Source organism: Heptranchias perlo, chromosome 10 (genome assembly GCF_035084215.1).
Source record: "Heptranchias perlo isolate sHepPer1 chromosome 10, sHepPer1.hap1, whole genome shotgun sequence".
NCBI lineage: Eukaryota > Metazoa > Chordata > Chondrichthyes > Hexanchiformes > Hexanchidae > Heptranchias > Heptranchias perlo.
The window spans coordinates 8,498,915-8,526,039 of NC_090334.1; the positions used below are offsets into that span (position 1 = coordinate 8,498,915).

The window sequence follows — 27,125 nt, forward strand, 5'->3', positions numbered from 1 at the left end:
CACAGTCACCGAGAGTGAGAGCAACGGAAGACCGGCAGCAGCAGCAGCCCGAGCCAGCCCCGCGGTCCCGGCCATCCTTCGCGACTCGATCCCGGTCCCCGAGGAGCCGGAGCCGGAGCGGGAGGGGACGGGGAGCAGAGGGCACGGTCCGGGCTCCGGGGGTGTCGGGGCCCCGCCATGGCTGCCAACATGTACAGGGTCGGAGGTAGGTGCCTTTCGCTCCATCGGGTCCGGCAGGCGGGGAGAACAACGGAGCAGCCGCTCTTGGTGGGCTCTCCGGGTCCAGGTCCTCCATCCGGTCCTCACCACCCGGGTCCCCTCACTCCCCACTCTCTCTCTCCCTCAATATCTCCTGCCCCTCATCTCTTCGCCCTCAAAATCTCCCTCAATGTCCTCATTATCTCCCCTCTCCCTCAAGATCTCTCATTATCCCCTCTCCCTTATTCTCTCCCCTCTCATTAACTCCCCTCCTCCCTCATTATCTTTCCTCCCTCATGATCTCTCTCCCTCATGATCTCCTGCCCCTCATGATCTCCTCTCCCACATTATCTTTCACTCCCTCATTGTCTCCTCTCCCTCTTGATGTCCATCCCTCATAATCTCTCTCCTTCATTAGCTCTTCTCCATTATTATCACCTCTCCCTCATTACCCCCCTTCTCACTCATTATCTCCTTTTCCTCATTATCCCCCCTCTCCCTCATTATTTCTCCTTCATCATGTCCTCTCCCTCATTATCTCTTCTACCTCATTGTCTCCCCTTCTCTCATAACCTCATTACCTCACCAGTAATTACCTCCTCTCTTTCTCATAATCTCTCTCCCTCATTATATCTTCTCCATTATTATCACCCATCCCTCATTACCTCCTCTATCCCTCATTATCTCCTCTCCCTCATTATCATTTCCCTCCCTCATTATCTCCTCTCCCTCATTGTCTCCTCTCCCTCATTATGTCCAGCCCTCATAATCTTTCTCCCTCTAGCTCTTCTCCATTATTATAACCTCTCCGTCATTATCTCCCTTCTCACTCATTATCTGCTTTCCCTCATTATCTCCCCTCTCCCTCATTATCTCCCCTTCTCTCATTATCTCTACCTCATTATCTCACCAGTAATTAACTCCCCTCTTCCTCATTAACTCCTCTCCCTCATTATCTCCTTTGTTCCTCATTATCTCTGCTCATTCATTATCTATCCTCTCCCTCATTGTCTCCTCTCCCTCATTATGTCCAGTCCCCATAATCTTTCTTCCTCTAGCTCTTCTCCATTATTATCACCTCTCCCTCATTAGCTCCCCTCTCCCACATTATCTCCTTTCCTTCATTATCTCCCCTCTTGCTCATTATCTCCCCTCTCTCTCATTATCTCCCCCCTTCCTCATTATCTCCTCAGCCCTTCATTATCTCCCCTCTCATTATCTCCCCCTCATTATCTCCTCTGTTCCTCATTAACACCTATCCCTCATTATCTCATTTCTTCCTCAATATCTCCCCTCACTCATTATCTCCCCCTCTCATTATCTCCTCTCCCTCATTATCATTTCTCTCCCTCATTGTCTCCCCTCCCTCATTGTCTCCCCTCCCTCATTATATCCATCCCTCATAATCTTTCGCCCTCATTAACTCCTCCATTATTATCACCTCTCCCTCATTACCTCGCCTCTCCCTCATTATCACCTCTTCCTTATTATCTCTCCCTCCTGATCACTCCATCCCTCATGATGTCCCTTCTCCCGCATTAACTCCCCATCCCTCATTATGTCCCCTCTCCCTCATCATCTCCCCTCTCCCTCATCATCTCCCCTCTCCTTCATCATCTCCCCTCTCCTTCATCATCTCCCCTCACCCTCATCATCTCCCCTCTCCCACATTATCTCCCCTCTCCTTCAGTAATGCCTCTCTCCCACATTAACTGCCCACTCCCTCATAATCTCTCCTCTCCCTCATAATCTCTCCTCTCCCTCATAATCTCTCCTCTCCCTCATAATCTCCCCTCTCATTATCTCCCTTCCCATTATCTCCTCTCCCTCATTGTCTCCCCTTCTCTCATTATCTTGACCTCATTATCTCACCCCTCATTAACTCCTCTCATTATCTCCTTTGTTCCTCATTATCTCTGCTCCCTCATTATGATTTCCCTCTCTCATTATCTCCTCTCCCTCATTGTCTCCTCTCATTATGTCCATCCCAAATAATCTTTCTCCATCTATCTCTCCATTATTATCGCCTCTCCCTCATTATCTCCCCTCTCGCTCATTATCTCCCCTCTCCCTCATTATCTCTCTCATTATCTCCCCCTCTCATTATTTCTACCTCATTATCTCCTCTCATTACCTCCTCTCCTCCTCATTAACACCTCTCCCTCATTATCTCCTTTCTACCTCATTATCTCCCCTCACTCATTAACTTTCCTCTCCCTCATTATCATTTCTCTCCCTCATTATCATTTCTCTCCCTCATTTTCTCCTCTGCTCATTATGTCCATCCCTCATAATCTTTCACCCTCATTATCTCTTCTCCATTATTATCACCTCTCCCTCATTACCTCCTCTCTTTCGTTATCCCCTTTTCCTCATTATCTCTCCCTCCCTCATTAGCTCCTCGCTCCCTCGTTAACTCCTCGCTCCCTCATTAACTCCTCGCTCCCTCACTAACTTCCCTCCCCCTCATTATTTCCCCTCTCTCTCATTATCTCCCCTCGCCCTCTGTCTTCATTCCCTCTATCTCCTTTTCCCCATCATCTCCGCACTCCCTCATTATCTCCCCACCCTGTCATTAACTCCACTCGCACTCATTATCAAACCTCTCCCTCATTATCTCCCCACCCTCTCATTATCTCCTCTCCCTCCTGATCTCCCCTCTCCCTCATTAACGCCCCTCTCCCTCATTATCTCCCCCTCTCTCGTTATCTCCCCTCCGCCAATTTCTTCCCTCGCCGTTTATCTCCCCACCCACATTATCTCCTCTCTCTTCATTATCTCCTCCCCCTCATAATCTCCCAACTGCCTCAATACCTCCAGTCACCCTCATTATCTCCTCCTTCATTATCTCCCGCATCCCTAATTATCTCATCTCCCTCATTATCTCCGTTCCGTCATTATCTCCCCTCTCCCTTATAATCTCCCCTCTCCCTCATTATCTCCCCTCTCCCTTATAATCTCCCCTCTCCCTCATTATGTCCAGTCCCCATAATCTTTCTTCCTCTAGCTCTTCTCCATTATTATCACCTCTTCCTCATTATCTCCCCTTCTCTCATTATCTCTACCTCATTATCTCACCAGTAATTAACTCCCCTCTTCCTCATTAACTCCTCTCCCTCATTTTCTCCTTTGTTCCTCATTATCTCTGCTCATTCATTATCTATCCTCTCCCTCATTGTCTCCTCTCCCTCATTATGTCCAGTCCCCATAATCTTTCTTCCTCTAGCTCTTCTCCATTATTATCACCTCTCCCTCATTAGCTCCCCTCTCCCACATTATCTCCTTTCCTTCATTATCTCCCCTCTTGCTCATTATCTCCCCTCTCTCTCATTATCTCCCCCCTTCCTCATTATCTCCTCAGCCCTTCATTATCTCCCCTCTCTCTCATTATCTCTCTCATTATCTCTCTCATTATCTCCCCCTCATTATCTCCTCTCTTCCTCATTAACACCTCTCCCTCATTATCTCATTTCTTCCTCAAAATCTCCCCTCACTCATTATCTCCCCCTCTCATTATCTCCTCTCCCTCATTATCATTTCTCTCCCTCATTGTCTCCCCTCCCTCATTGTCTACCCTCCCTCATTATGTCCATCCCTCTTAATCTTTCGCCCTCATTAACGTCTCCATTATTATCACCTCTCTCTCATTACCTCGCCTCTCCCTCATTATCACCTCTTCCTTATTATTTCTCTCCCTCCTGATCTCTCCATCCCTCATTATGTCCCTTCTCCTGCATTATCTCCCCCTCCCTCATTATGTCCCCTCTCCCTCATCATCTCCCCTCTCCCTCATCATCTCCCTTCTCCCTCATCATCTCCCCTCTCCTTCATCATCTCCCCTCTCCCTCATCATCTCCCCTCTCCCTCATCATCTCCCCTCTCCCTCATCATCTCCCCTCTCCCTCATCATCTCCCCTCTCCCACATTATCTCCCCTCTCCCTCAGTAATGCCTCTCCCCCACAATAACTGTCCACTCCCTCATTATCTCTCCTCTCCCTCATTATCTCTCCTCTCCCTCATAATCTCTCCTCTCCCTCATAATCTCTCCTCTCCCTCATAATCTCTCCTCTCACTCATAATCTCTCCTCTCCCTCATCATCTCCCCTCTCCCTCATCATCTCCCCTCTCCCTCATCATCTCCCCTCTCCCTCATCATCTCCCCTCTCCCACATTATCTCCCCTCTCCCTCAGTAATGCCTCTCCCCCACAATAACTGTCCACTCCCTCATTATCTCTCCTCTCCCTCATTATCTCTCCTCTCCCTCATAATCTCTCCTCTGCCTCATAATCTCTCTTCTCCCTCATTATCTCCCCTCTCCCTCATTATCTCCTCTCCCTCATTATCTCCCCTTCTCTCATTATCTTGACCTCATTATCTCACCCCTCATTAACTCCTTTCATTATCTCCTTTGTTCCTCATTATCTCTGCTCCCTCATTATGATTTCCCTCTCTCATTATCTCCTCTCCCTCATTGTCTCCTCTCATTATGTCCATCCCAAATAATCTTTCTCCATCTATCTCTCCATTATTATCTCCCCTCTCCCTCATTATCTCCCCTCTCGCTCATTATCTCCCCTCTTGCTCATTATCTCCCCTCTCGCTCATTATCTCCCCTCTCGCTCACTATCTCTCTCATTATCTCCCCCTCTCATTATTTCTACCTGATCATCTTCTCTCATTACCTCCTCTCCTCCTCATTAACACCTCTCCCTCATTATCTCCTTTCTACCTCATTATCTCCCCTCACTCATTAACTTTCCTCTCCCTCATTATCATTTCTCTCCCTCATTATCATTTCTCTCCCTCATTATCATTTCTCTCCCTCATTTTCTCCTCTGCTCATTATGTCCATCCCTCATAATCTTTCACCCTCATTATCTCTTCTCCATTATTATCACCTCTCCCTCATTACCTCCCCTCTCTCTCGTTATCCCCTTTTCCTCATTTCTCTCCCTCCCTCATTAACTCCTCGCTCCCTCGTTAACTCCTCGCTCCCTCACTAACTTCCCACCCCCTCATTATTTCCCCTCTCTCATTATCTCCCCTCGCCCTCTGTCTTCATTCCCTCTATCTCCTTTTCCCCCTCATCTCCGCACTCCCTCATTATCTCCCCACCCTGTCATTAACTCCACTCGCACTCATTATCAAACCTCTCCCTCATTATCTCCCCACCCTCTCATTATCTCCTCTCCCTCCTGATCTCCCCTCTCCCTCATTAACGCCCCTCTCCCTCATTATCTCCCCCTCTCTCGTTATCTCCCCTCCGCCAATTTCTTCCCTCGCCGTTTATCTCCCCACCCACATTATCTCCTCTCTCTTCATTATCTCCTCCCCCTCATAATCTCCCAACTGCCTCAATACCTCCAGTCACCCTCATTATCTCCTCCCTCATTATCTCCCGCCTCCCTAATTATCTCATCTCCCTCATTATCTCCGTTCCGTCGTTATCTCCCCTCTCGCTTATAATGTCCCCTCTCCCTCATTATCCCCTCTCCCTCATTATCCCGTCTCTCTCATCTCCACTCTCATGTCCTCTCTCCCTCATTATGTCCCTTCCCTCATTATCTCCCCTCATACTCATTATCTCCTCTATCCTGCATTATCTCTACTCACCCATTATATCTTTTCCCTAATTATCTCCTTTCCCCCATTATTTCCTCCCTCTACTGCATTATATCCCCCTCCCGCCTGATCTCCGCCGTCATTAGCTCCCCTCTCCCTCACGAGCTCCCATCTCCCTCACGAACTCCCCTCTCCCTCACGATCTCCCCTCTCCCACACGATCTCCCCTCTCCCTCACGAACTCCCCTCTCCCTCATTATCTCCCCTCCCTCTATCTCCCCTCTCTCATAATCTCCCCTCTCCCTCATTATCTCCCCTACATCATTGTCCCTATTATGTCCATTCCTCATTATCTCCCCTATTATTATCATCTCATTTTCTCCCACATTACCTCTGTCTCCCTCATTATCCTCATTATCCCACTCTCCCTCATTATCTCCTCTCCCTTGTTATCATTTCTCTCCCTCATTATCTCCCCAACATCATTGTCTCCTCTCCCTCATTACGTCTATCACTCATAATCTTCAACGCCCATTGTCTCCTCCCTCATTATCACCTCTCCCTCATTATCATCTCTCCCTCTCATTAGCTCCCCTCTCCCTCATTATCTCCACCCCACCTGATCCCCCCTCTCATTATCTCCTCGCCCCTCATTATCACCCCCTCCCTCATTATTTCCTTTCTCTCATGAGCTCCTCGCTCCCTCATTAACTTCCCTCTCCCTCATTAACTTCCCTCTTCCTCATTAACTTCCCTCTCCCTCATTATCTTCCCTCTCCCTCATTATCTTCCCTCTCCCTCATTATCTTCCCTCTCCCTCATTATCTTCCCTCTCCCTCATTCTTCATTCCCTCTACTTTTCCCTCATCATCTCCGCACTCCCTCATTATCTCCCCACCCTGTCATTAATTCCCCTCTCTCTCATTAACTACCCTCTCCCTCATTATCTCCTCTCCCTCAATATCTCCTCTCCCTCAACATCTCCTCTCCCTCAATATCTCCTCTCCCTCAATATCTCTTCTGCATTATCACCCCCTCCCTCATTATGTCCATCCCTCATAATCCCCTCCCTCATTATCTGTCCTATTATTATCATCTCATTTTCTCCAACATTACCTCTGTCTCCCTCGTTATCCCACCTTTCCCTCATTATCTTCTCTCTTCCTCATTATCTCATCACTCCCACATTATCTCCTCTCCCACGTTATCATTTCTCTTCCTCATTTTCTCCCCAACATCATTGTCTCCTCCCTCATTTTGTCCATCACTCATAATCTCCAACCCCCATTATCACCTCTCCCTCATTATCACCTCTCCCTCATTATCACCTCTCCCTCATTATCACCTCTCCCTCATTATCTCCACACCCTCCTGATCTCCCCCTCTCATTATCTCGCTCCTCCATCATTATCTACTCTCTCCTGCATTATCTCTCTCCCATCTCCCGCATTATCTCCCCGCTCCCGCATTATCTCCCCTCTTCTTCATTATCTCCCCTCTCATTATCTCCACACCCTCCTGATCTCCCCCTCTCTCATTATCACTCTCCTCTCCCGCATTATCTCCCCTCTCCTGCATTATCTCCCCTCTCCCCCATTATCTCCCCTCTCCCCCATTATCTCCCCTCTCCCCCATTATCTCCCCTCTCCCTCATTATCTCCCCTCTGCGGCATCATCTCCCCTCTCCCTCATGATCTCCCCTCTCCCTCATTATCTCCCCTCTCCCTCATTATCTCCCCTCTCCCGCATTACCTCCCCTCTCCCGCATTACCTCCCCTCTCCCGCATTACCTCCCCTCTCCCTCATTATCTCCCCCTCCCTCATTATCTCCCCCCTCATTATCTCTCCCCTCCTGATCTCCCCCTCTCTCATTATCTCTCCGCTCTCCCTCATTATCTCGCCTCTCCCCCATTCTCTCCTCTCCCCCATTCTCTTCTCTCCCCCATTCTCTCCTCTCCCTCATTATCATTTATCTCCCTCATTATCTTCCGTCCCTCATTATCTCCTCGCACCATTGTCTCCTCTCCCTCATTATGTCCATCCCTCATAATCTTTCTCCCTCATCTCTTTTCCATCGTTAACATCTCATTACTTCCTTCTCCTCTCCCTCATTATCTCCCCTTTGCCCCTTTTCTCCCGTCCCTCCTTATCTCCGCTCTCCCTCCTTATCTCCGCTCTCCCTCTTTAACTCCATACCCTCTCATTTACTCCCCTCTCCCTCATTAACTCCCCGCCCTCTCATTAACTCCTCTGCCCTCTGATTTCCCCCTCCCTCATCATCTTCCCTCTCCCGCATTAACTCCTCTCTTCCTCATTAATTCCTCCCCCTCATTATCTGTCCTCCCCCTCATTATCTGTCCTCCCCCTCATTATCTGTCCTCCCCCTCATTATCTGTCCTCCCCCTCATTATCTGTCCTCCCCCTCATTTTCTCCTCACCCTCAAAATCTCCTTATCTCCTCGCCCTCAACATCTTCCTGATTATCTCAATTCCTTCATTTTCTCCTCACCCTCAAAATCTCCCTCTTATCTCCTCCTCCTCAACATCTCACTCATTATCGCCTCACTCTCTCAATATCTCCTCTCCCCCAATTTCTCCCTCTCCCTCATTATCTCAGCTCTCCCTCATTATCTCAGCTCTCCCCCATTATCTCTCCCCTCTCCCCCATTATCTCTCCCCTCTCCCCCATTATCTCTCCCCTCTCCCCCATTGTCTCTCCCTTCTCCCTCATAGACTCTTTTCCCTAATTATCCCCTCCCTCATTTTCTCCCGATTCCCTCATTACCTCCTGTCTGCCTCATTATCTTTCCACGATCTCCCCTCTCCCTAATTATCATTCCCTCATTATCTCCTCTCTCCCTCATTATCTCTTTTCTTGCTCATTATCTCCCCTGTTCAGTATTATCTTTTCTCCCCCATTATCTCTTCTTACTCGTTATCCTTTCGCTCCCTCATTATCTCCCCTCCATCATTATCTCCTTTCCCCCATTATCTCCACTCCCTCATGATTTCTCCCTCATTATCTCCTCGCCCTCAAAACCTCCTTCAATGTCTCCTTGCTCTCAAAATCTCCCTCATTATTTCCCCACTCTCATAATTGCCACTCTCCCTCATTATCTCCCCGCCCCTCATTATCTCTCCCTCATTACCTCCTCTCCCTCATTATCTCCGCTCTCCCTCATTATCTCCCAACCCTCTCATTACCTTCTCTCCCCCGATCCCCTCTCTTATTATCTTCCCTCTTCTGCATTATCTCCTCTCTTCCTCATTAACACCTCTCCCTCATTATCTCCCCTCTCCGTCATTATCTCCCCTCTCCCTCATTATCTCCGCTCTCCCGCATTACCTCCCCTCTCCCGCATTACCTCCCCTCTCCCTCATTACCTCCCCTCTCCCTCATTATCTCCCCCCTCCCTCATTATCTCCACCCCTCCTGATGTCCCCCTCTCTCATTATCTCTCCCCTCTCCCTCATTATCTCCCCTCTCCCGCATTATCTCCCCTCTCCCGCATTATCTCCCCCTCCCTCATAACGTCCCCTCTACCTCATTATCTCCCCCCTCCCTCATTATCTCCCCCCCCTCATTATCTCCCGCTTCCCTCATTATCTCCCCCTTCCCTCATTATCTCCCCCCTCCCGCATTATCTCCCCCCTCCCGCATTATCTCCCCCCTCCCGCATTATCTCCCTCCTCCCGCATTATCTGTCCCCATTCCCGCATTATCTGTCCCCATTCCCGCATTATCTGTCCCCTCCCCCGCGTTATCTCCCCTCCCCCGCGTTATCTCCCCTCTCCCGCGTTATCTGCCCCCTCCCTGATTATCTCCCCTCTCTCCCACTATTTCCCCTCTCCGACATTATCTCAACTCTCCCTCATTATCTCCCCACCCTCTCATTACCTCCTCTTCCCCCGATCCTCGCTCTCCCCCCCGATCCTCGCTCTGCCCCCCCGATCCTCGCTCTCCCCCCCGATCCTCGCTCTCCCTCCCGATCCTCGCTCTCCCTCCCGATCCTCGCTCTCCCCCCCGATCCTCGCTCTCCCCCCCGATCCTCGCTCTGCCCCCCCGATCCTCGCTCTCCCCCCCGATCCTCGCTCTCCCCCCCGATCCTCGCTCTCCCCCCCGATCCTCGCTCTCCCCCCCGATCCTCGCTCTCCCCCCCCGATCCTCGCTCTCCCTCCCGATCCTCGCTCTCCCCCCCGATCCTCGCTCTCCCCCCCGATCCTCGCTCTCCCCCCCGATCCTCGCTCTCCCCCCCGATCCTCGCTCTCCCCCCCGATCCTCGCTCTCCCCCCCGATCCTCGCTCTGCCCCCCCGATCCTCGCTCTCCCCCCCGATCCTCGCTCTCCCCCCCGATCCTCGCTCTCCCCCCCGATCCTCGCTCTCCCCCCCGATCCTCGCTCTCCCCCCCGATCCTCGCTCTGCCCCCCCGATCCTCGCTCTCCCCCCCCGATCCTCGCTCTCCCCCCCGATCCTCGCTCTCCCTCCCGATCCTCGCTCTCCCCCCCGATCCTCGCTCTCCCCCCCGATCCTCGCTCTCCCCCCCGATCCTCGCTCTCCCCCCCGATCCTCGCTCTCCCCCCCGATCCTCGCTCTGCCCCCCCGATCCTCGCTCTCCCCCCCCGATCCTCGCTCTCCCCCCCGATCCTCGCTCTCCCCCCCGATCCTCGCTCTGCCCCCCCGATCCTCGCTCTCCCCCCCGATCCTCGCTCTCCCCCCCGATCCTCGCTCTCCCCCCCGATCCTCGCTCTCCCCCCCGATCCTCGCTCTCCCCCCCGATCCTCGCTCTGCCCCCCCGATCCTCGCTCTCCCCCCCGATCCTCGCTCTCCCCCCCGATCCTCGCTCTCCCTCCCGATCCTCGCTCTCCCCCCCGATCCTCGCTCTCCCCCCCGATCCTCGCTCTCCCCCCCGATCCTCGCTCTCCCCCCCGATCCTCGCTCTCCCCCCCGATCCTCGCTCTGCCCCCCCGATCCTCGCTCTCCCCCCCCGATCCTCGCTCTCCCCCCCGATCCTCGCTCTCCCCCCCCGATCCTCGCTCTCTCCCCCCCGATCCTCGCTCTCTCCCCCCCGATCCTCGCTCTCCCCCCCGATCCTCGCTCTCCCCCCCGATCCTCGCTCTCCCCCCCGATCCTCGCTCTCCCCCCCGATCCTCGCTCTCCCCCCCGATCCTCGCTCTCCCCCCCCGATCCTCGCTCTCCCCCCCGATCCTCGCTCTCCCCCCCGATCCTCGCTCTCCCCCCCCGATCCTCGCTCTCCCCCCCCCCCCCGATCCTCGCTCTCCCACCCCCGATCCTCGCTCTCCCCCCCGATCCTCGCTCTCCCCCCCCGATCCTCGCTCTCCCCCCCCCCCCCCCCCGATCCTCGCTCTCCTCCCCCGATCCTCGCTCTCCCTCCCCTGATCCTCGCTCTCCCCCCCCGATCCTCGCTCTCCCCCCCGATCCTCGCTCTCCCCCCCCGATCCTCGCTCTCCCCCCCCGATCCTCGCTCTCCCCCCCGATCCTCGCTCTCCCCACCCAGATCCTCGCTCTCCCCCCCCGATCCTCGCTCTCCCCCCCCGATCCTCGCTCTCCCCCCCCGATCCTCGCTCTCCCCCCCCGATCCTCGCTCTCCCCCCCCGATCCTCGCTCTCCCCCCCCGATCCTCGCTCTCCCCCCCCGATCCTCGCTCTCCCCCCCCGATCCTCGCTCTCCCCCCCCGATCCTCGCTCTCCCCCCCCGATCCTCGCTCTCCCCCCCGATCCTCGCTCTTCACCCCCCCCCGATCCTCGCTCTCCCCCCCCGATCCTCGCTCTCCCCCCCCCCCCGATCCTCGCTCTCCCCCCCCCCCCGATCCTCGCTCTCCCTCCCCCGATCCTCGCTCTCCCCCCCCGATCCTCGCTCTCCCCCCCCCCCCCCCCCCGATCCTCGCTCTCCTCCCCCGATCCTCGCTCTCCCTCCCCTGATCCTCGCTCTCCCCCCCCGATCCTCGCTCTCCCCCCGATCCTCGCTCTCCCCCCGATCCTCGCTCTCCCCCCGATCCTCGCTCTCCCCCCCCGATCCTCGCTCTCCCCACCCCGATCCTCGCTCTCCCCCCCCGATCCTCGCTCTCCCCCCCCGATCCTCGCTCTCCCCCCCCGATCCTCGCTCTCCCCCCCCGATCCTCGCTCTCCCCCCCGATCCTCGCTCTCCCCCCCCCGATCCTCGCTCTCCCCCCCCCCCCCCCGATCCTCGCTCTCCCCCCCCGATCCTCGCTCTCCCCCCCCGATCCTCGCTCTCCCCCCTGATCCTCGCTCTCCCCCCCCCCGATCCTCGCTCTCCCTCCCCTGATCCTCGCTCTCCCTCCCCTGATCCTCGCTCTCCCCCCCCCGATCCTCGCGCTCCCCCCCCCGATCCTCGCTCTCCCCCCCCCGATCCTCGCTCTCCCACCCCGATCCTCGCTCTCCCCCCCCGATCCTCGCTCTCCCCCCCCCGATCCTCGCTCTCCTCCCCCCGATCCTCGCTCCCCCCCCCCCGATCCTCGCGCTCCCCCCCCCGATCCTCGCGCTCCCCCCCTCGATCCTCGCTCTCCTCCCCCCGATCCTCGCTCTCCCCCCCGATCCTCGCTCTCCCCCATTATCTTCCGTCCCTCATTATCTCCTCGCACCATTGTCTCCTTTCCCTCATTATGTCCATCCCTCATTATGTCCATCCCCCATAATCTTTCTCCCTCATTATCTCTTTTCCATCGTTAACATCTCATTACTTCCTTCTCCCCCATTCTCTCCTCTCCCCCATTCTCTCCTCTCCCCCATTCTCTCCTCTCCCCCATTCTCTCCTCTCCCCCATTCTCTCCTCTCCCCCATGATCTGCTCTCCCTCATTATCATTTATCTCCCTCATTATCTTCCGTCCCTCATTATCTCCTCGCACCATTGTCTCCTCTCCCTCATTATGTCCATCCCTCATAATCTTTCTCCCTCATCTCTTTTCCATCGTTAACATCTCATTACTTCCTTCTCCTCTCCCTCATTATCTCCCCTTTGCCCCTTTTCTCCCATCCCTCCTTATCTCCGCTCTCCCTCCTTATCTCCGCTCTCCCTCCTTAACTCCATACCCTCTCATTTACTCCCCTCTCCCTCATTAACTCCCCGCCCTCTCATTAACTCCTCTGCCCTCTGATTTCCCCCTCCCTCATCATCTTCCCTCTCCCGCATTAACTCCTCTCTTCCTCATTAATTCCTCCCCCTCATTATCTGTCCTCCCCCTCATTATCTGTCCTCCCCCTCATTTTCTCCTCACCCTCAAAATCTCCTTATCTCCTCGCCCTCAACATCTTCCTGATTATCTCAATTCCTTCATTTTCTCCTCACCCTCAAAATCTCCCTCTTATCTCCTCCTCCTCAACATCTCACTCATTATCGCCTCACTCTCTCAATATCTCCTCTCCCCCAATTTCTCCCTCTCCCTCATTATCTCAGCTCTCCCTCATTATCTCAGCTCTCCCTCATTATCTCAGCTCTCCCTCATTATCTCAGCTCTCCCTCATTATCTCAGCTCTCCCTCATTATCTCAGCTCTCCCCCATTATCTCAGCTCTCCCCCATTATCTCTCCCCTCTCCCCCATTATCTCTCCCCTCTCCCCCATTATCTCTCCCTTCTCCCTCATAGACTCTTTTCCCTAAATATCCCCTCCCTCATTTTCTCCCGATTCCCTCATTACCTCCTGTCTGCCTCATTATCTTTCCACGATCTCCCCTCTCCCTAATTATCATTCCCTCATTATCTCCTCTCTCCCTCATTATCTCTTTTCTTGCTCATTATCTCCCCTGTTCAGTATTATCTTTTCTCCCCCATTATCTCTTCTTACTCGTTATCCTTTTGCTCCCTCATTATCTCCCCTCCATCATTATCTCCTTTCCCCCATTATCTCCACTCCCTCATGATTTCTCCCTCATTATCTCCTCGCCCTCAAAACCTCCTTCAATGTCTCCTTGCTCTCAAAATCTCCCTCATTATTTCCCCACTCTCATAATTGCCACTCTCCCTCATTATCTCCCCGCCCCTCATTATCTCTCCCTCATTACCTCCTCTCCCTCATTATCTCCGCTCTCCCTCATTATCTCCCAACCCTCTCATTACCTTCTCTCCCCCGATCCCCTCTCTTATTATCTTCCCTCTTCTGCATTATCTCCTCTCTTCCTCATTAACACCTCTCCGTCATTATCTCCCCTCTCCGTCATTATCTCCCCTCTCCCTCATTATCTCCCCTCTCCCTCATTATCTCCGCTCTCCCGCATTACCTCCCCTCTCCCGCATTACCTCCCCTCTCCCTCATTACCTCCCCTCTCCCTCATTACCTCCCCCTTCCCTCATTATCTCCCCCCTCCCTCATTATCTCCACCCCTCCTGATGTCCCCCTCTCTCATTATCTCTCCCCTCTCCCTCATTATCTCCCCTCTCCCGCATTATCTCCCCTCTCCCGCATTATCTCCCCTCTCCCGCATTATCTCCCCCTCCCTCATAACGTCCCCTCTACCTCATTATCTCCCCCCTCCCTCATTATCTCCCCCCCCTCATTATCTCCCCCCTCCCTCATTATCTCCCCCTTCACTCATTATCTCCCCCTTCACTCATTATCTCCCGCTTCCCTCATTATCTCCCCCTTCCCTCATTATCTCCCCCCTCCCGCATTATCTCCCCCCTCCCGCATTATCTCCCTCCTCCCGCATTATCTCCCCCCTCCCGCATTATCTGTCCCCATTCCCGCATTATCTGTCCCCATTCCCGTATTATCTGTCCCCATTCCCGCATTATCTGTCCCCTCCCCCGCGTTATCTCCCCTCCCCCGCGTTATCTCCCCTCTCCCTGATTATCTCCCCTCTCTCCCACTATTTCCCCTCTCCGACATTATCTCAACTCTCCCTCATTATCTCCCCACCCTCTCATTACCTCCTCTTCCCCCGATCCTCGCTCTCCCCCCCGATCCTCGCTCTCCCCCCCGATCCTCGCTCTCCCCCCCGATCCTCGCTCTCCCCCCCGATCCTCGCTCTCCCCCCCGATCCTCGCTCTCCCCCCCCCCCGATCCTCGCTCTCCCCCCCGATCCTCGCGCTCCCCCCCGATCCTCACTCTCCCCCCCGATCCTCGCTCTCTCCCTCCCGATCCTCGCTCTCCCCCCCGATCCTCGCTCTCCCCCCCGATCCTCGCTCTCCCCCCCCCCCGATCCTCGCTCTCCCCCCCGATCCTCGCTCTCCCCCCCGATCCTCACTCTCCCCCCCGATCCTCGCTCTCCCCCCCGATCCTCGCTCTCCCCCCCGATCCTCGCTCTCCCCCCCCGATCCTCGCTCTCCCCCCCGATCCTCGCTCTCCCCCCCGATCCTCGCTCTCCCCCCCCGATCCTCGCTCTCCCCCCCGATCCTCGCTCTCCCCCCCCGATCCTCGCTCTCCCCCCCCGATCCTCGCTCTCCCCCCCGATCCTCGCTCTCCCCCCCCGATCCTCGCTCTCCCCCCCCGATCCTCGCTCTCCCCCCCGATCCTCGCTCTCCCCCCCCCCCCGATCCTCGCTCTCCCCCCCCCCCCCCGATCCTCGCTCTGCCCCCCCGATCCTCGCTCTCCCTCCCGATCCTCGCTCTCCCCCCCCCCCCCCGATCCTCGCTCTCCCCCCCGATCCTCGCTCTCCCCCCCGATCCTCGCTCTCCCCCCCGATCCTCGCTCTCCCCCCCGATCCTCGCTCTCCCCCCCGATCCTCGCTCTCCCCCCCGATCCTCGCTCTCCCCCCCGATCCTCGCTCTCCCCCCCGATCCTCGCTCTCCCTCCCGATCCTCGCTCTGCCCCCCCGATCCTCGCTCTGCCCCCCCGATCCTCGCTCTGCCCCCCCGATCCTCGCTCTCCCCCCCCCGATCCTCGCTCTCCCCCCCCCCCCGATGCTCGCTCTCCCCCCCGATCCTCGCTCTCCCCCCCCCCCCCGATCCTCACTCTCCCCCCCGATCCTCGCTCTCTCCCCCCCGATCCTCGCTCTCCCCCCCCCCGATCCTCGCTCTCCCCCCCCCCCGATCCTCGCTCTCCCCCCCCCCCCGATCCTCGCTCTCCCCCCCCCCCGATCCTCGCTCTCCCCCCACCCGATCCTCGCTCTCCCCCCCCCCGATCCTCGCTCTCCCCCCCCGATCCTCGCTCTCCCCCCCGATCCTCGCTCTCCCCCCCGATCCTCGCTCTCCCCCCCGATCCTCGCTCTCCCCCCCGATCCTCGCTCTCCCCCCCCCCCGATCCTCGCTCTCCCCCCCGATCCTCGCTCTCCCCCCCCCGATCCTCGCTCTCCCTCCTCCCGATCCTCGCTCTCCCTCCCCCGATCCTCGCTCTCCCCCCCCCGATCCTCGCTCTCCCCCCCCCCCCGATCCTCGCTCTCCCCCCCCGATCCTCGCTCTCCCCCCCCCCGATCCTCGCTCTCCCCCATTATCTTCCGTCCCTCATTATCTCCTCGCACCATTGTCTCCTTTCCCTCATTATGTCCATCCCTCATTATGTCCATCCCCCATAATCTTTCTCCCTCATTATCTCTTTTCCATCGTTAACATCTCATTACTTCCCTCTCCCCCATTCTCTCCTCTCCCCCATTCTCTCCTCTCCCCCATTCTCTCCTCTCCCTCATTATCATTTATCTCCCTCATTATCTTCCATCCCTCATTATCTCCTCGCACCATTGTCTCCTCTCCCTCATTATGTCCATCCCTCATAATCTTTCTCCCTCATCTCTTATCCATCGTTAACATCTCATTACTTCCTTCTCCTCTCCCTCATTATCTCCCCTTTGCCCCTTTTCTCCCGTCCCTCCTTATCTCCGCTCTCCCTCCTTATCTCCGCTCTCCCTCCTTAACTCCATACCCTCTCATTTACTCCCCTCTCCCTCATTAACTCCCCGCCCTCTCATTAACTCCTCTGCCCTCTGATTTCCCCCTCCCTCATCATCTTCCCTCTCCCGCATTAACTCCTCTCTTCCTCATTAATTCCTCCCCCTCATTATCTGTCGTCCCCCTCATTATCTGTCGTCCCCCTCATTATCTGTCCTCCCCCTCATTATCTGTCCTCCCTCTCATTATCTGTCCTCCCCCTCATTTTCTCCTCACCCTCAAAATCTCCTTATCTCCTCGCCCTCAACATCTTCCTGATTATCTCAATTCCTTCATTTTCTCCTCACCCTCAAAATCTCCCTCTTATCTCCTCCTCCTCAACATCTCACTCATTATCGCCTCACTCTCTCAATATCTCCTCTCCCCCAATTTCTCCCTCTCCCTCATTATCTCAGCTCTCCCTCATTATCTCAGCTCTCCCCCATTATCTCTCCCCTCTCCCCCATTATCTCTCCCCTCTCCCCCATTATCTCTCCCCTCTCCCCCATTGTCTCTCCCTTCTCCCTCATAGACTCTTTTCCCTAATTATCCCCTCCCTCATTTTCTCCCGATTCCCTCATTACCTCCTGTCTGCCTCATTATCTTTCCACGATCTCCCCTCTCCCTAATTATCATTCCCTCATTATCTCCTCTCTCCCTCATTATCTCTTTTCTTGCTCATTATCTCCCCTATTCAGTATTATCTTTTCTCCCCCATTATCTCTTCTTACTCGTTATCCTTTCGCTCCCTCATTATCTCCCCTCCATCATTATCTCCTTTCCCCCATTATCTCCACTCCCTCATGATTTCTCCCTCATTATCTCCTCGCCCTCAAAACCTCCTTCAATGTCTCCTTGCTCTCAAAATCTCCCTCATTATTTCCCCACTCTCATAATTGCCACTCTCCCTCATTATCTCTTCTTTCTTATTATCTCTTCTCCCTCATTGACTCCTTTCCCTCATATCTCCTCTCTCATTATCTCAGCTCTCCCTCATTATGTCCCCCGTCCCTCTCCGATCTCTCCCTCATTACCTTTCCACTGTCTTCCCCCTCCTTTATCTTTGCCTCATTATCTCCGCTCTCCCTCATTATCTCCCCTCTCCCTCATTATCTCCCCTCTCCCTCATTAACTCCCCTCTCCCTCATAGACTCTGTTCCCTCATTATCTCCTCCCTCATTATCTCCCGATTCCCTTATTGCCTCCTGTCTCCCTCATTTCTTTCCACGATCTCCCCTCTCATTATCTTTCCCTCATTATTTCCTCTCTCCCTTATTATCTCCACTATTCAGCATTATCTTTTCTCCCCAATTATCACTTTCACTCATTATCCTTTCGCTCCTTCATTATTTCCCCTCCATCATTGTCTCTCCTTCATTATGTTCATTCCTCATAATCTCTCTCCCTCATTATATCTTCTCCATTATTATCTCCTCTATCCCTCATTATCTCCTCTATCCCTCATTATCTCCTCTCCCTCATTATCTCCTCTCCCTCATTATCTCCTCTCCCTCATTATCTCCCCTCTCCCTCATTAGCTCCCCTCACCCTCACGTTAACTCCTCTCCCGCCTGATCGCCCCATCCCTCATTATCTTCCCTCTCCTGCATTACCTCCTCTCTTCCTCATTAACTTCTCTCCCTCATTATCTCCTCTCATTATCTCCTCTCCCTCATTATCATTCCTCTCCCTCATTATCTCTCTTCTCCCATCATCTCCTCTCATTATGTCTGTCCCTCATAATCTTTCTTCCTCATTATGTCTTCTTCATTATTAACATCTCTCCCTCATTACCTTCCCTCTCCCCCATTATCTCCTCTCCCTCATTATCTCCTCTCTTGCTCATTCCGCATTATCTCCCCCTCCCTCATTAACTACCCTATCCCTCATTATGTCCCCTCCCCCTCATTATGTCCCCTCTCCCTCGTTATCTCCCCTCTCCCTCGTTATCTCCCCTCTCCCTCGTTAACTCCCCTCTCCCTCGTTAACTCCCCTCTCCCTCGTTAACTCCCCTCTCCCTCGTTATCTCTCCTCTCCCTCGTTATCTCTCCTCTCCCTCGTTATCTCTCCTCTCCCTCGTTACCTTCCGTTTCCCTCATTTTCTCCACTCCCCTTTATTATCTCCTCCCCCTCATTATCTCGCTCTCTATAAGTTTAACCTCAGTGGTGGGGAAATCTTTCGAAACGATAATCCGGGACAGATTTAACAGTCACTTGGACGAGTGTGGATTGATTAGGGAAAGCCAGCACGGATTTTTTAAAGCCAAATCGTGTTTAACTAGCCTGATAGAGTATTTTGATGAGGTAACAGAGAGAGTAGATGAGGGCAATGCAGTTGATGTGGTGTATGTGGATTTTCAAAGATGTTTAATAAAGTGCCGCATGGTAGGCTTGTCATCAAGATTGCGGCCCATGGAATAAAGGGGGCGTAGCAACATGGATACAGAATTGTCGAAGTGGCAGGAAACAGAGAGTAGTGGTGAACGGTTGTTTTTCGGACTGGAGGGAGGTGTACAGAGGTGTTCCCCAGGAGTCGGTGCTGGGACCACTGCTTTTCTTGATACATATTAATGACTTGGTCTTGGGTGTACAGGCCACAATTTCAAAATTTACAGCTGACACAAAACTTGAAAGGGTAGTGACTTGAGGAGGATATCGACAGACTGGTGGCATGGGCGGACACGTGGCAGATGAAATTTAATGCAGAAAAATGCGAAGTGATACATTTCAGCAGGAAGAACGAGGAGAGGCAATATAAACTAGAGGGTACAATTCTAAAAGGGGTACAGGAACAGAGAGATCTGGGGGTATATGTGCACAAATCATTGAAGGTGGCAGGGCAGGTTGAGAAAGCGGTTAAGAAAGCATACGGGATCTTGGGCTTTATAAATAGAGACATAGAGTACAAAAGCAAGGAAATCATGATGAAACTTTATTAAACACTGGTTCGGCCACAACTGGAGTATTGTGTCCAGTTCTGGGCACTGCACTTTAGGAAAGATGTGAAGGCCTTAGAGAGGGTGCAGAAGAGATTTACTAGAATGATTCCAGGGATGAGGGACTTTAGTTGCGTGGATAGACTGGAGAAGCTGGGGTTGTTCTCCTAGGAACAGAGAAGGTTGCGAGGAGATTTGATAGAGGTATTCAAAATCATGAAGGGTCTAGTCAGAGTAGATAGAGAGAAACTGTTCCCTTGGCAGAAGGGTCAAGAACCAGAGGACATAGATTTAAGGTGATTGGCAAAAGAACCAAAGGTGAGATGAAGAAAAACCTTTTTACACAGCGAGTGGTTAGGATCTGGAATGCACTGCCCGAGGGGGTGGTGGAGGCAGATTCAATTATGGCCTTCAAAAGGGAACTGGATAAGTACTTGAAAGGAAAAAAATTGCAGGGCTGCGGGGATAGGGTGGGGGAGTGGGACGAGCTGGATTGCTCTTGCATAGAGGCAGCATGGTCTCCTTCTGTGCTGCAACCTTTCTGTGATTCTATGATCTCCCCCATTATCTCCTCTCTCCCCCATTAACTCCTCTCTCCCTCATTAACTCCTGTAGCCCTCATGAACTCCTCTCGCCCTCATTAACTCCTTATCTCCCCTCCCTCATTATCTCCTCACCTTCTACCACCATCTTCATCATCTCCCCGCTACTCCTCACCTTCTACCACCATCCTCATCATCTCCCCGCTACTCCTCACCTTCTACCACCATCCTCATCATCTCCCCGCTACTCCTCACCTTCTACCACCATCTTCATCATCTCCCCGCTACTCCTCACCTTCTACCACCATCCTCATCATCTCCCCGCTACTCCTCACCTTCTACCACCATCTTCATCATCTCCCCGCTACTGCCTCTCTCTCTTTATCTCCTCTCCCTCATTATCTCTCCTCTCTCTCATTGTCTCTCCTCTCTCTCATTGTCTCTCCGCTCCCTCATTGTCTCTCCGCTCTCTCATTGTCTCCTCACTCCCTCATTGTCTCCTCACTCCCTCATTGTCTCCTCACTCCCTCATTGTCTCCTCACTCCCTCATTGTCTCCTCACTCCCTCATTATCTCCTCAATCCTCACTTGTCTCCTCTCTCCTTATCTCCTCTCCCTTATTATATTCTTGCCCACTTTATCTCCTCTCACTCATTATCTCACTCATTGTCTCCTCGCTCCCTCATTGTCTCCTCGCTCCCTCATTATCTCCCTGGTCCTTCATTATCTTCTCTCCCACTTTATCTCCCCTCTCCCTCATTATCTCCCCTCTCCCTCATTATCTCCCCTCCACTCCCTTGTTATCTCCTCTCCCTCATTATCTCATCTCCCTCATTATCACCACCCTCATTATCTCCACATTCCTTCCTGAGCTCATCTACCTCCTTATCTCCTCTACCTCATTATCTCCCCTCTCCCTCACGATCTCCCCTCTCCCCCACTATCTCACCTCCCCTTTATCACCTCTCCCTCATTCTCTCCCCTCTTCCCATTAGCTCCTCCCTCATTAGCTCCGATCCCTCATTATCTACTCTCCCGACCTCATTAGCTGCTTCTGGATCCTCCGGGTCCAGGTCCTATTATCGGGAATCCCTCCTGTGGTTCTCACCACACGTGTCCCTTCAACCCCCGTCTCTCTCCCTCATTACCTCTCTGTGGCACTCTCTCATATACTCCACTCTCTCTCCCTCAGAATCTCATCTCTCTTCTGCATTGTCTTTCTCTCTCTCTCACTTATTATTTCTGTTCTCCCCTCATTCTCTACTTTCTCTTCATCACTTTCTCTCTCTCATTTCGATGTCTGTCTCCCCATTATCTAACTGTTTCTGTCCAGCTCCTTAACTCCTTGTCTCTGCCTCTCTCATTACTCACTCCTTATCTCCTTTCTCTCTCCCTCACTATCACTCTGTCTCCCTCATTATCTCCTTTTCCTCATTATCTCCTTTCTAACTCCCATACTATCTGTCTCCCTCATCGTCTCCTCTCTCTCCATCACTGTCTCTGTCCCTTTCATATATTATGTCACTGTCTCCCTAAGTTTGCCTCTCCATCTGTCTCCTCTCCCACATTATTGCCCTTGTCTCTCATTATCACCACTCACTCATCATCTCCTTTCCCTCATATTTCCTCTCGCTCATATTTCCTCTCGCTCATTATCTCCCCTTCATCATTATACCCTCTCCATCATTATCTCCACTTCATCGTTATCTCTTGCTCAGTATCTCCACCCTGATTATCTCCTTTCCCTCCCTGTCTCCTCCCCGTCATTATCTCCCCTCTCCCTCATCATTTCCACCAACTTATTATCTCTTCTTCCTCATTATCGCCTCTCACTCATTATCTACTTATCTCCCCCTCTCTCATTAGCTCCTCTCCCTCATTATCACCACCCTCATTATCTCCCCACTCCTTCATTATTGCCTCTCCCTCCTTATGTCTCCCTCATTATCTCCCCTCTCACTCATTATCTCCTCCCCCTCATTATTGCCTCTCCCTCCTTATCTCTCCCTCATTATCTCCCCTCTCCCTCATTATCTCCTCCCCCTCATTATCTCCTCTTCTCCTCTCACTCATTATCTCGTTATATTCCCTCTCCCTCATTAGCTCCTCTCCCTCATTATCACCACCGTCATTATCTCCCCACTACTCCATTATTGCCTCTCCCTCATTATCTCCTCTCACTCATTATCTCCTCTCACTCATTATCTCCTCTCCCTCATTATCTCCTCTCCCTCATTATCTCCTCTCTTGCTCATTCCACATTATCTCCCCTCCCCCTCATTATCTCCCCTCCCCCTCATTATCTCCCCTCCCCCTCATTATCTCCCCTCCCCCTCATTATCTCCCCTCCCCCTCATTATCTCCCCTCCCCCTCATTACCTCCCCTCCCCCTCATTATCTCTCCTCTCCCAAATTAACTCCTCTCCTTCATTATCATCACCCTCATTATCTCCCCACTGATTCATGATCTCCTCTCCCTCCTTATCTCTCCTTCATTATCTCCCCTCTCCCTCATTATCTCCCCTCTCCCGCATTATCTTCGCTCTCCATCATTATCTCCCCTCTCCCTCATTATCTCCCCTCTCCCTCATAATCTCCCCTCTCCCTCATAATCTCCCCTCTCCCTCATTATCTCCACTCTCCCTCATTATCTCCCCCCTCCCTCATTATCGCCCCCTCCCTCTCTATCGCCCCTCTCCCTCTCTATCGCCCCTCTCCCTCTCTATCGCCCCTCTCCGTCATTATCTCCCCGCTCCCGCATTATCTCTCCCCTCCTGCATTATCTCCGCTCCCCCTCCCTCATTATCTCCCCCTCCCTCATTATCTCCCCCTCCCTCATTATCTCCCCCTCCTTCATTATCTGTACTCTCCCTCATTATCTCCCCTCTCCCTCATTATCTCCTCTTCTCCTCTCACTAATTATCTCCTTATCTCCCCTCTCCCTCATAGGCTCCTCTCCCTCATTATCACCACCCTCATTATCTACCCACTACTCCATTATTGCCTCTCCCTCATTATCTCCCCTCTCCCTCATTATCTCCCCTCTCCCTCATTATGTCCCCTATCCCGCATTATCTCCTCTCCCGCATTATCTCCCCTCCCCCTCATTATCTCCCCTCCCCCTCATTATCTCCCCTCCCCCTCATTATCTCCCCTCCCCTCATTATCTCCCCTCCCCCTCATTATCTCCTCCCCTCATTATCTCCCCTCCCCCTCATTATCCCCCTCCCTCATTATTTTCTCTCTCCCTCATTATCTCCACCCCCACATTATCTCCTCTCCCTCATTATCTCCTCTCTCCCAAATTAACTCCTCTCTTCCTCATTATCATCACCCTCATTATCTCCCCACTGATTCATAATCTCCTCTCCCTCCTTATCTCTCCTTCATTATCGCCCCTCTCCCTCATTATCGCCCCTCTCCCTCATTATCTCCACCCTCCCTCATTATCTCCACCCTCCCTCATTATCTCCACCCTCCCTCATTATCTCCACCCTCCCTCATTATCTCCTCTTCTCCTCTCACTCATTATCTCCTTATCTCCCCTCTCCCTCATAGGCTCCTCTCCCTCATTATCACCACCCTCATTATCTCCCCACTACTCCATTATTGCCTCTCCCTCATTATCTCCCCTCTCCCTCAATAACTCCCCTATCCCGCATTATCTCCCCCACTCCCTCATTATCTCCCCTCCCCCTCATTATCTCCCCTCCCCCTCATTATCTCCCCTCCCCCTCATTATCTCCTCTCATTCAATATCTCCACTCTCCCAAATTAACTCCTCTCTTCCTCATTATCATCACCCTCATTATCTCCCCACTGATTCATTATCTCCTCTCCCTCCTTATCTCTCCCTCATTAACTCCCCTATCCCGCATTATATCCCCACTCCCTCATTATATCCTCTCCCGCATTGTCTCTTCTCCCTCATTATCTCCCCCTCACCCTCATTATCTCCCCCTCACCCTCATTAACTCCCCTCCCCCTCATTAACTCCCCTCCCCCTTATTATCTTTTTTATTATTCGTTCATGGGATGTGGGCGTCGCTGGCGAGGCCGGCATTTATTGCCCATCCCGAGTATTTATTGCCCTCCCCTCTCCAACATTATCTCCCCTCTCCCTCATTATCCCCCCGCCATTATTATTTTCTCTCTCCCTCATTATCTCCACCCCCACCTTATCTCCTCTCCCTCATTATCTCCTCTCTTCCAAATTAATTCCCCTGTTCCTCATTATCATCACCCTCATTATCTCCCCACTGATTCATTATCTCCTCTCCCTCCTTATCTCTCCATTTTCTGCCCTCTCCCGCATTATCCGCCCTCTCCCGCATTATCCGCCCTCTCCCGCGTTATCCGCCCTCTCCCGCGTTATCCGCCCACTCCCGCGTTATCCGCCCTCTCCCGCGTTATCCGCCCTCTCCCTCGTTATCCGCCCTCTCCCTCGTTATCCGCCCTCTCCCTCGTTACCTCCCCCCTCCGTCGTTACCTCCCCCCTCCGTCGTTACCTCCCCCCTCCGTCGTTACCTCCCCCCTCCGTCCTTACCTCCCCTTCCGTCCTTACCTCCCCCTTCCGTCATTACCTCCCCCCTCCGTCGTAATCACCCCTCTCCGTCGTAATCACCCCTCTCCGTCGTAATCACCCCTCTCCGTCGTAATCACCCCTCTCCGTGGTTATCACCCCTCTCCGTGGTTATCACCCCTCTCCGTGGTTATCACTCCTCTCCGTCGTTATCTGCCCTCTCCGTCATTTTCTCTCCCCCTCATTATCTCCACCCCCACATTACCTCCTCTACCTCATTATTTCCTCTCCCTCCTTATCTCCTCTCTCCCAAATTAACTCCTCTCTTCCTCATTATCATCACCCTCGTTATCTCCCCACTGATTCATTATCTCCTCTCCCTCCTTATCTCTCCTCTATTTTCTTCCCCTCCCTTATTATCTCTCCTGTCCCTCATTAGCTCTCCTCTCCTGCATTATCTCCCCCTCCCTCATTATCTCCCCTCGCCCTCATTTTCTCCACTCCCTCATTATCTCCCCTCTTCCTCATCATCTCCCCATCCCGCATTATCTCCGCTCCCCCGATTATCTCCGCTCCCCCTGATTATCTCCGCTCCCCCTCATTATCTCCGCTCCCCCTCATTATCTCCTTATCTCCCCTCTCTCTCATTAGCTCCTCACACTCATTATCACCACCCTCATTATCTCCACACTACTCCATTATTGCCTCTCCCTCCTTATCTCTCCCTCATCATCTCCTCTCCCTCATCATCTCATCTCCCTCATTAACTGCGTTCTCCCTCATTATCTCCCCACTGATTCATTATCTCCTGTACTCCATGATTGCCTCTCTTTCCTTCATTATCTCCCCCTCCCTCATTATCTCCCCTTTCCCGCATTATCTCCCCTTTTCCCTCTCCCTCATTATCTCCTCTCCTTCCTTATCTCTCCCTCATTATCTCCCCTCTCCCTCATTATCTCCCCTCTCCCTCATTATCTCCCCTCTCCCGCATTATCTCCCCTCTCCCACCTTATTGCCGTATCTCAGCACTCCCTCATTATCATCACCCTCATTATCTTCCCACCACTTCATTATCTCCTCTCCCTCCTTATCGCTCCTTCATTTTCTCCCCTCCCTCGTTGTTTCGCCCCTCCCTCGTTGTTTCGCCCCTCCCTCGTTGTTTCGCCCCTCCCTCGTTGTTTCGCCCCTCCCTCGTTGTTTCGCCTCTCCCTCATCATCTCCATGCCTTCACTATCTCCACTCCACTTTCTCTCTTTCCCTCATTATCTCCACCCCTACATTGTCTCCTCCCACGCATTATCTCCCCTCTCCCGCATTATCTCCCCTCTCCCGCATTATCTCCCCCCTCCCGCATTATCTCCCCCCTCCCGCATTATCTCCCCCCTCCCGCATTATCTCCCCCCTCCCGCATTATCTCCCCCCTCTCGCATTATCTCCCCCCTCCTGCATTTTCTCCTCTGCCTCATTATCTCCCCTCGCCTTCATTATCTCCCTAGCCCCTCATTATCTCCCCACCCCCTCATTATCTCCCCACCCCCTCATTATCTCCCCACCCCCTCATTGTCTCCCCACCCCCTCATTGTCTCCGCTCTCCCGCATTATCTCCCCCTCACCCTCATTATCTCCCCTCACCCTCATTATCTCCCCACCCCCTCATTATCTCCCCACCCCCTCATTATCTCCCCACCCCCTCATTATCTCCCCACCCCCTCATTATCTCCCCACCCCCTCATTGTCTCCGCTCTCCCGCATTATCTCCCCCTCACCCTCATTATCTCCCCTCACCCTCATTATCTCCCCTCACCCTCATTATCTCCCCTCACCCACATTATCTCCTCTCTCCCAAATTAACTCCTCTCTTCCTCATTATCATCACCCTCATTATCTCCCCACTGATTCATTATCTCTTCTCCTTCCTTATCACTCCTTCATTTTCTGCCCTCTCCTTCATTTTCTGCCCTCTCCTTCATTTTCTACCCTCTCCCTCATTATCTACCCTCTCCCTCATTACATCCCCTCTCCGTCATTATCTCCTCTCCCTCGTTTCGCCTCTCCCTCGTTGTTTCGCCTCTCCCTCGTTAGTACCCCAGCCCTCATCATCTCCATTCCTTCACTATCTCCCCTCCACTTTCTCTCTTTCACTCATTATCTCCACCCCAACATTGTCTCCTCGCATGCATTTTCTTCTCTCTCCCTCGTTATCTCGCCTCTCCCTCGTTATCTCGCCTCTCCCTCGTTATCGCGCCTCTCCCTCGTTATCTCGCCTCTCACTGGTTTTCTCCCCTCTCCCTCATTATCTCCCCTCTCCCTCATTATCTCCCCTCTCCCTTATTATCTCCCCTCTACTTCATTACATCCCCCCTCCGTCATTATCTCCCCTCCCTCGTTGTTTCGCTCCTCCCTCGTTGTTTCGCCCCTCCCTCATCATCTCCATTCCTTCACTATCTCCACTCCACTTTCTTTCTTTTACTCATTATCTCCACCCCCACATTGTCTCCTCCCACGCGTTATCTCCTCTCTCCCTCAT

At 53.2% G+C, this 27,125-nt stretch overlaps 1 protein-coding gene across 2 annotated transcripts in view; it reads left to right on the forward strand.

Annotated features, from left to right (window-relative positions):
* The first annotated feature begins 6 nt into the window (after positions 1–6).
* Positions 7–27,125, forward strand: part of mta1 (metastasis associated 1) — a 236,745-nt gene continuing 209,626 nt past the window's right edge. For both annotated transcript variants that reach the window (XM_067991195.1, XM_067991197.1), the window contains exon 1: positions 7–205. In XM_067991195.1, coding sequence (XP_067847296.1) covers positions 178–205 — 28 coding nt within the window. In that variant the 5' untranslated portion in view covers positions 7–177. The remainder of the gene's footprint in view (positions 206–27,125) is intronic.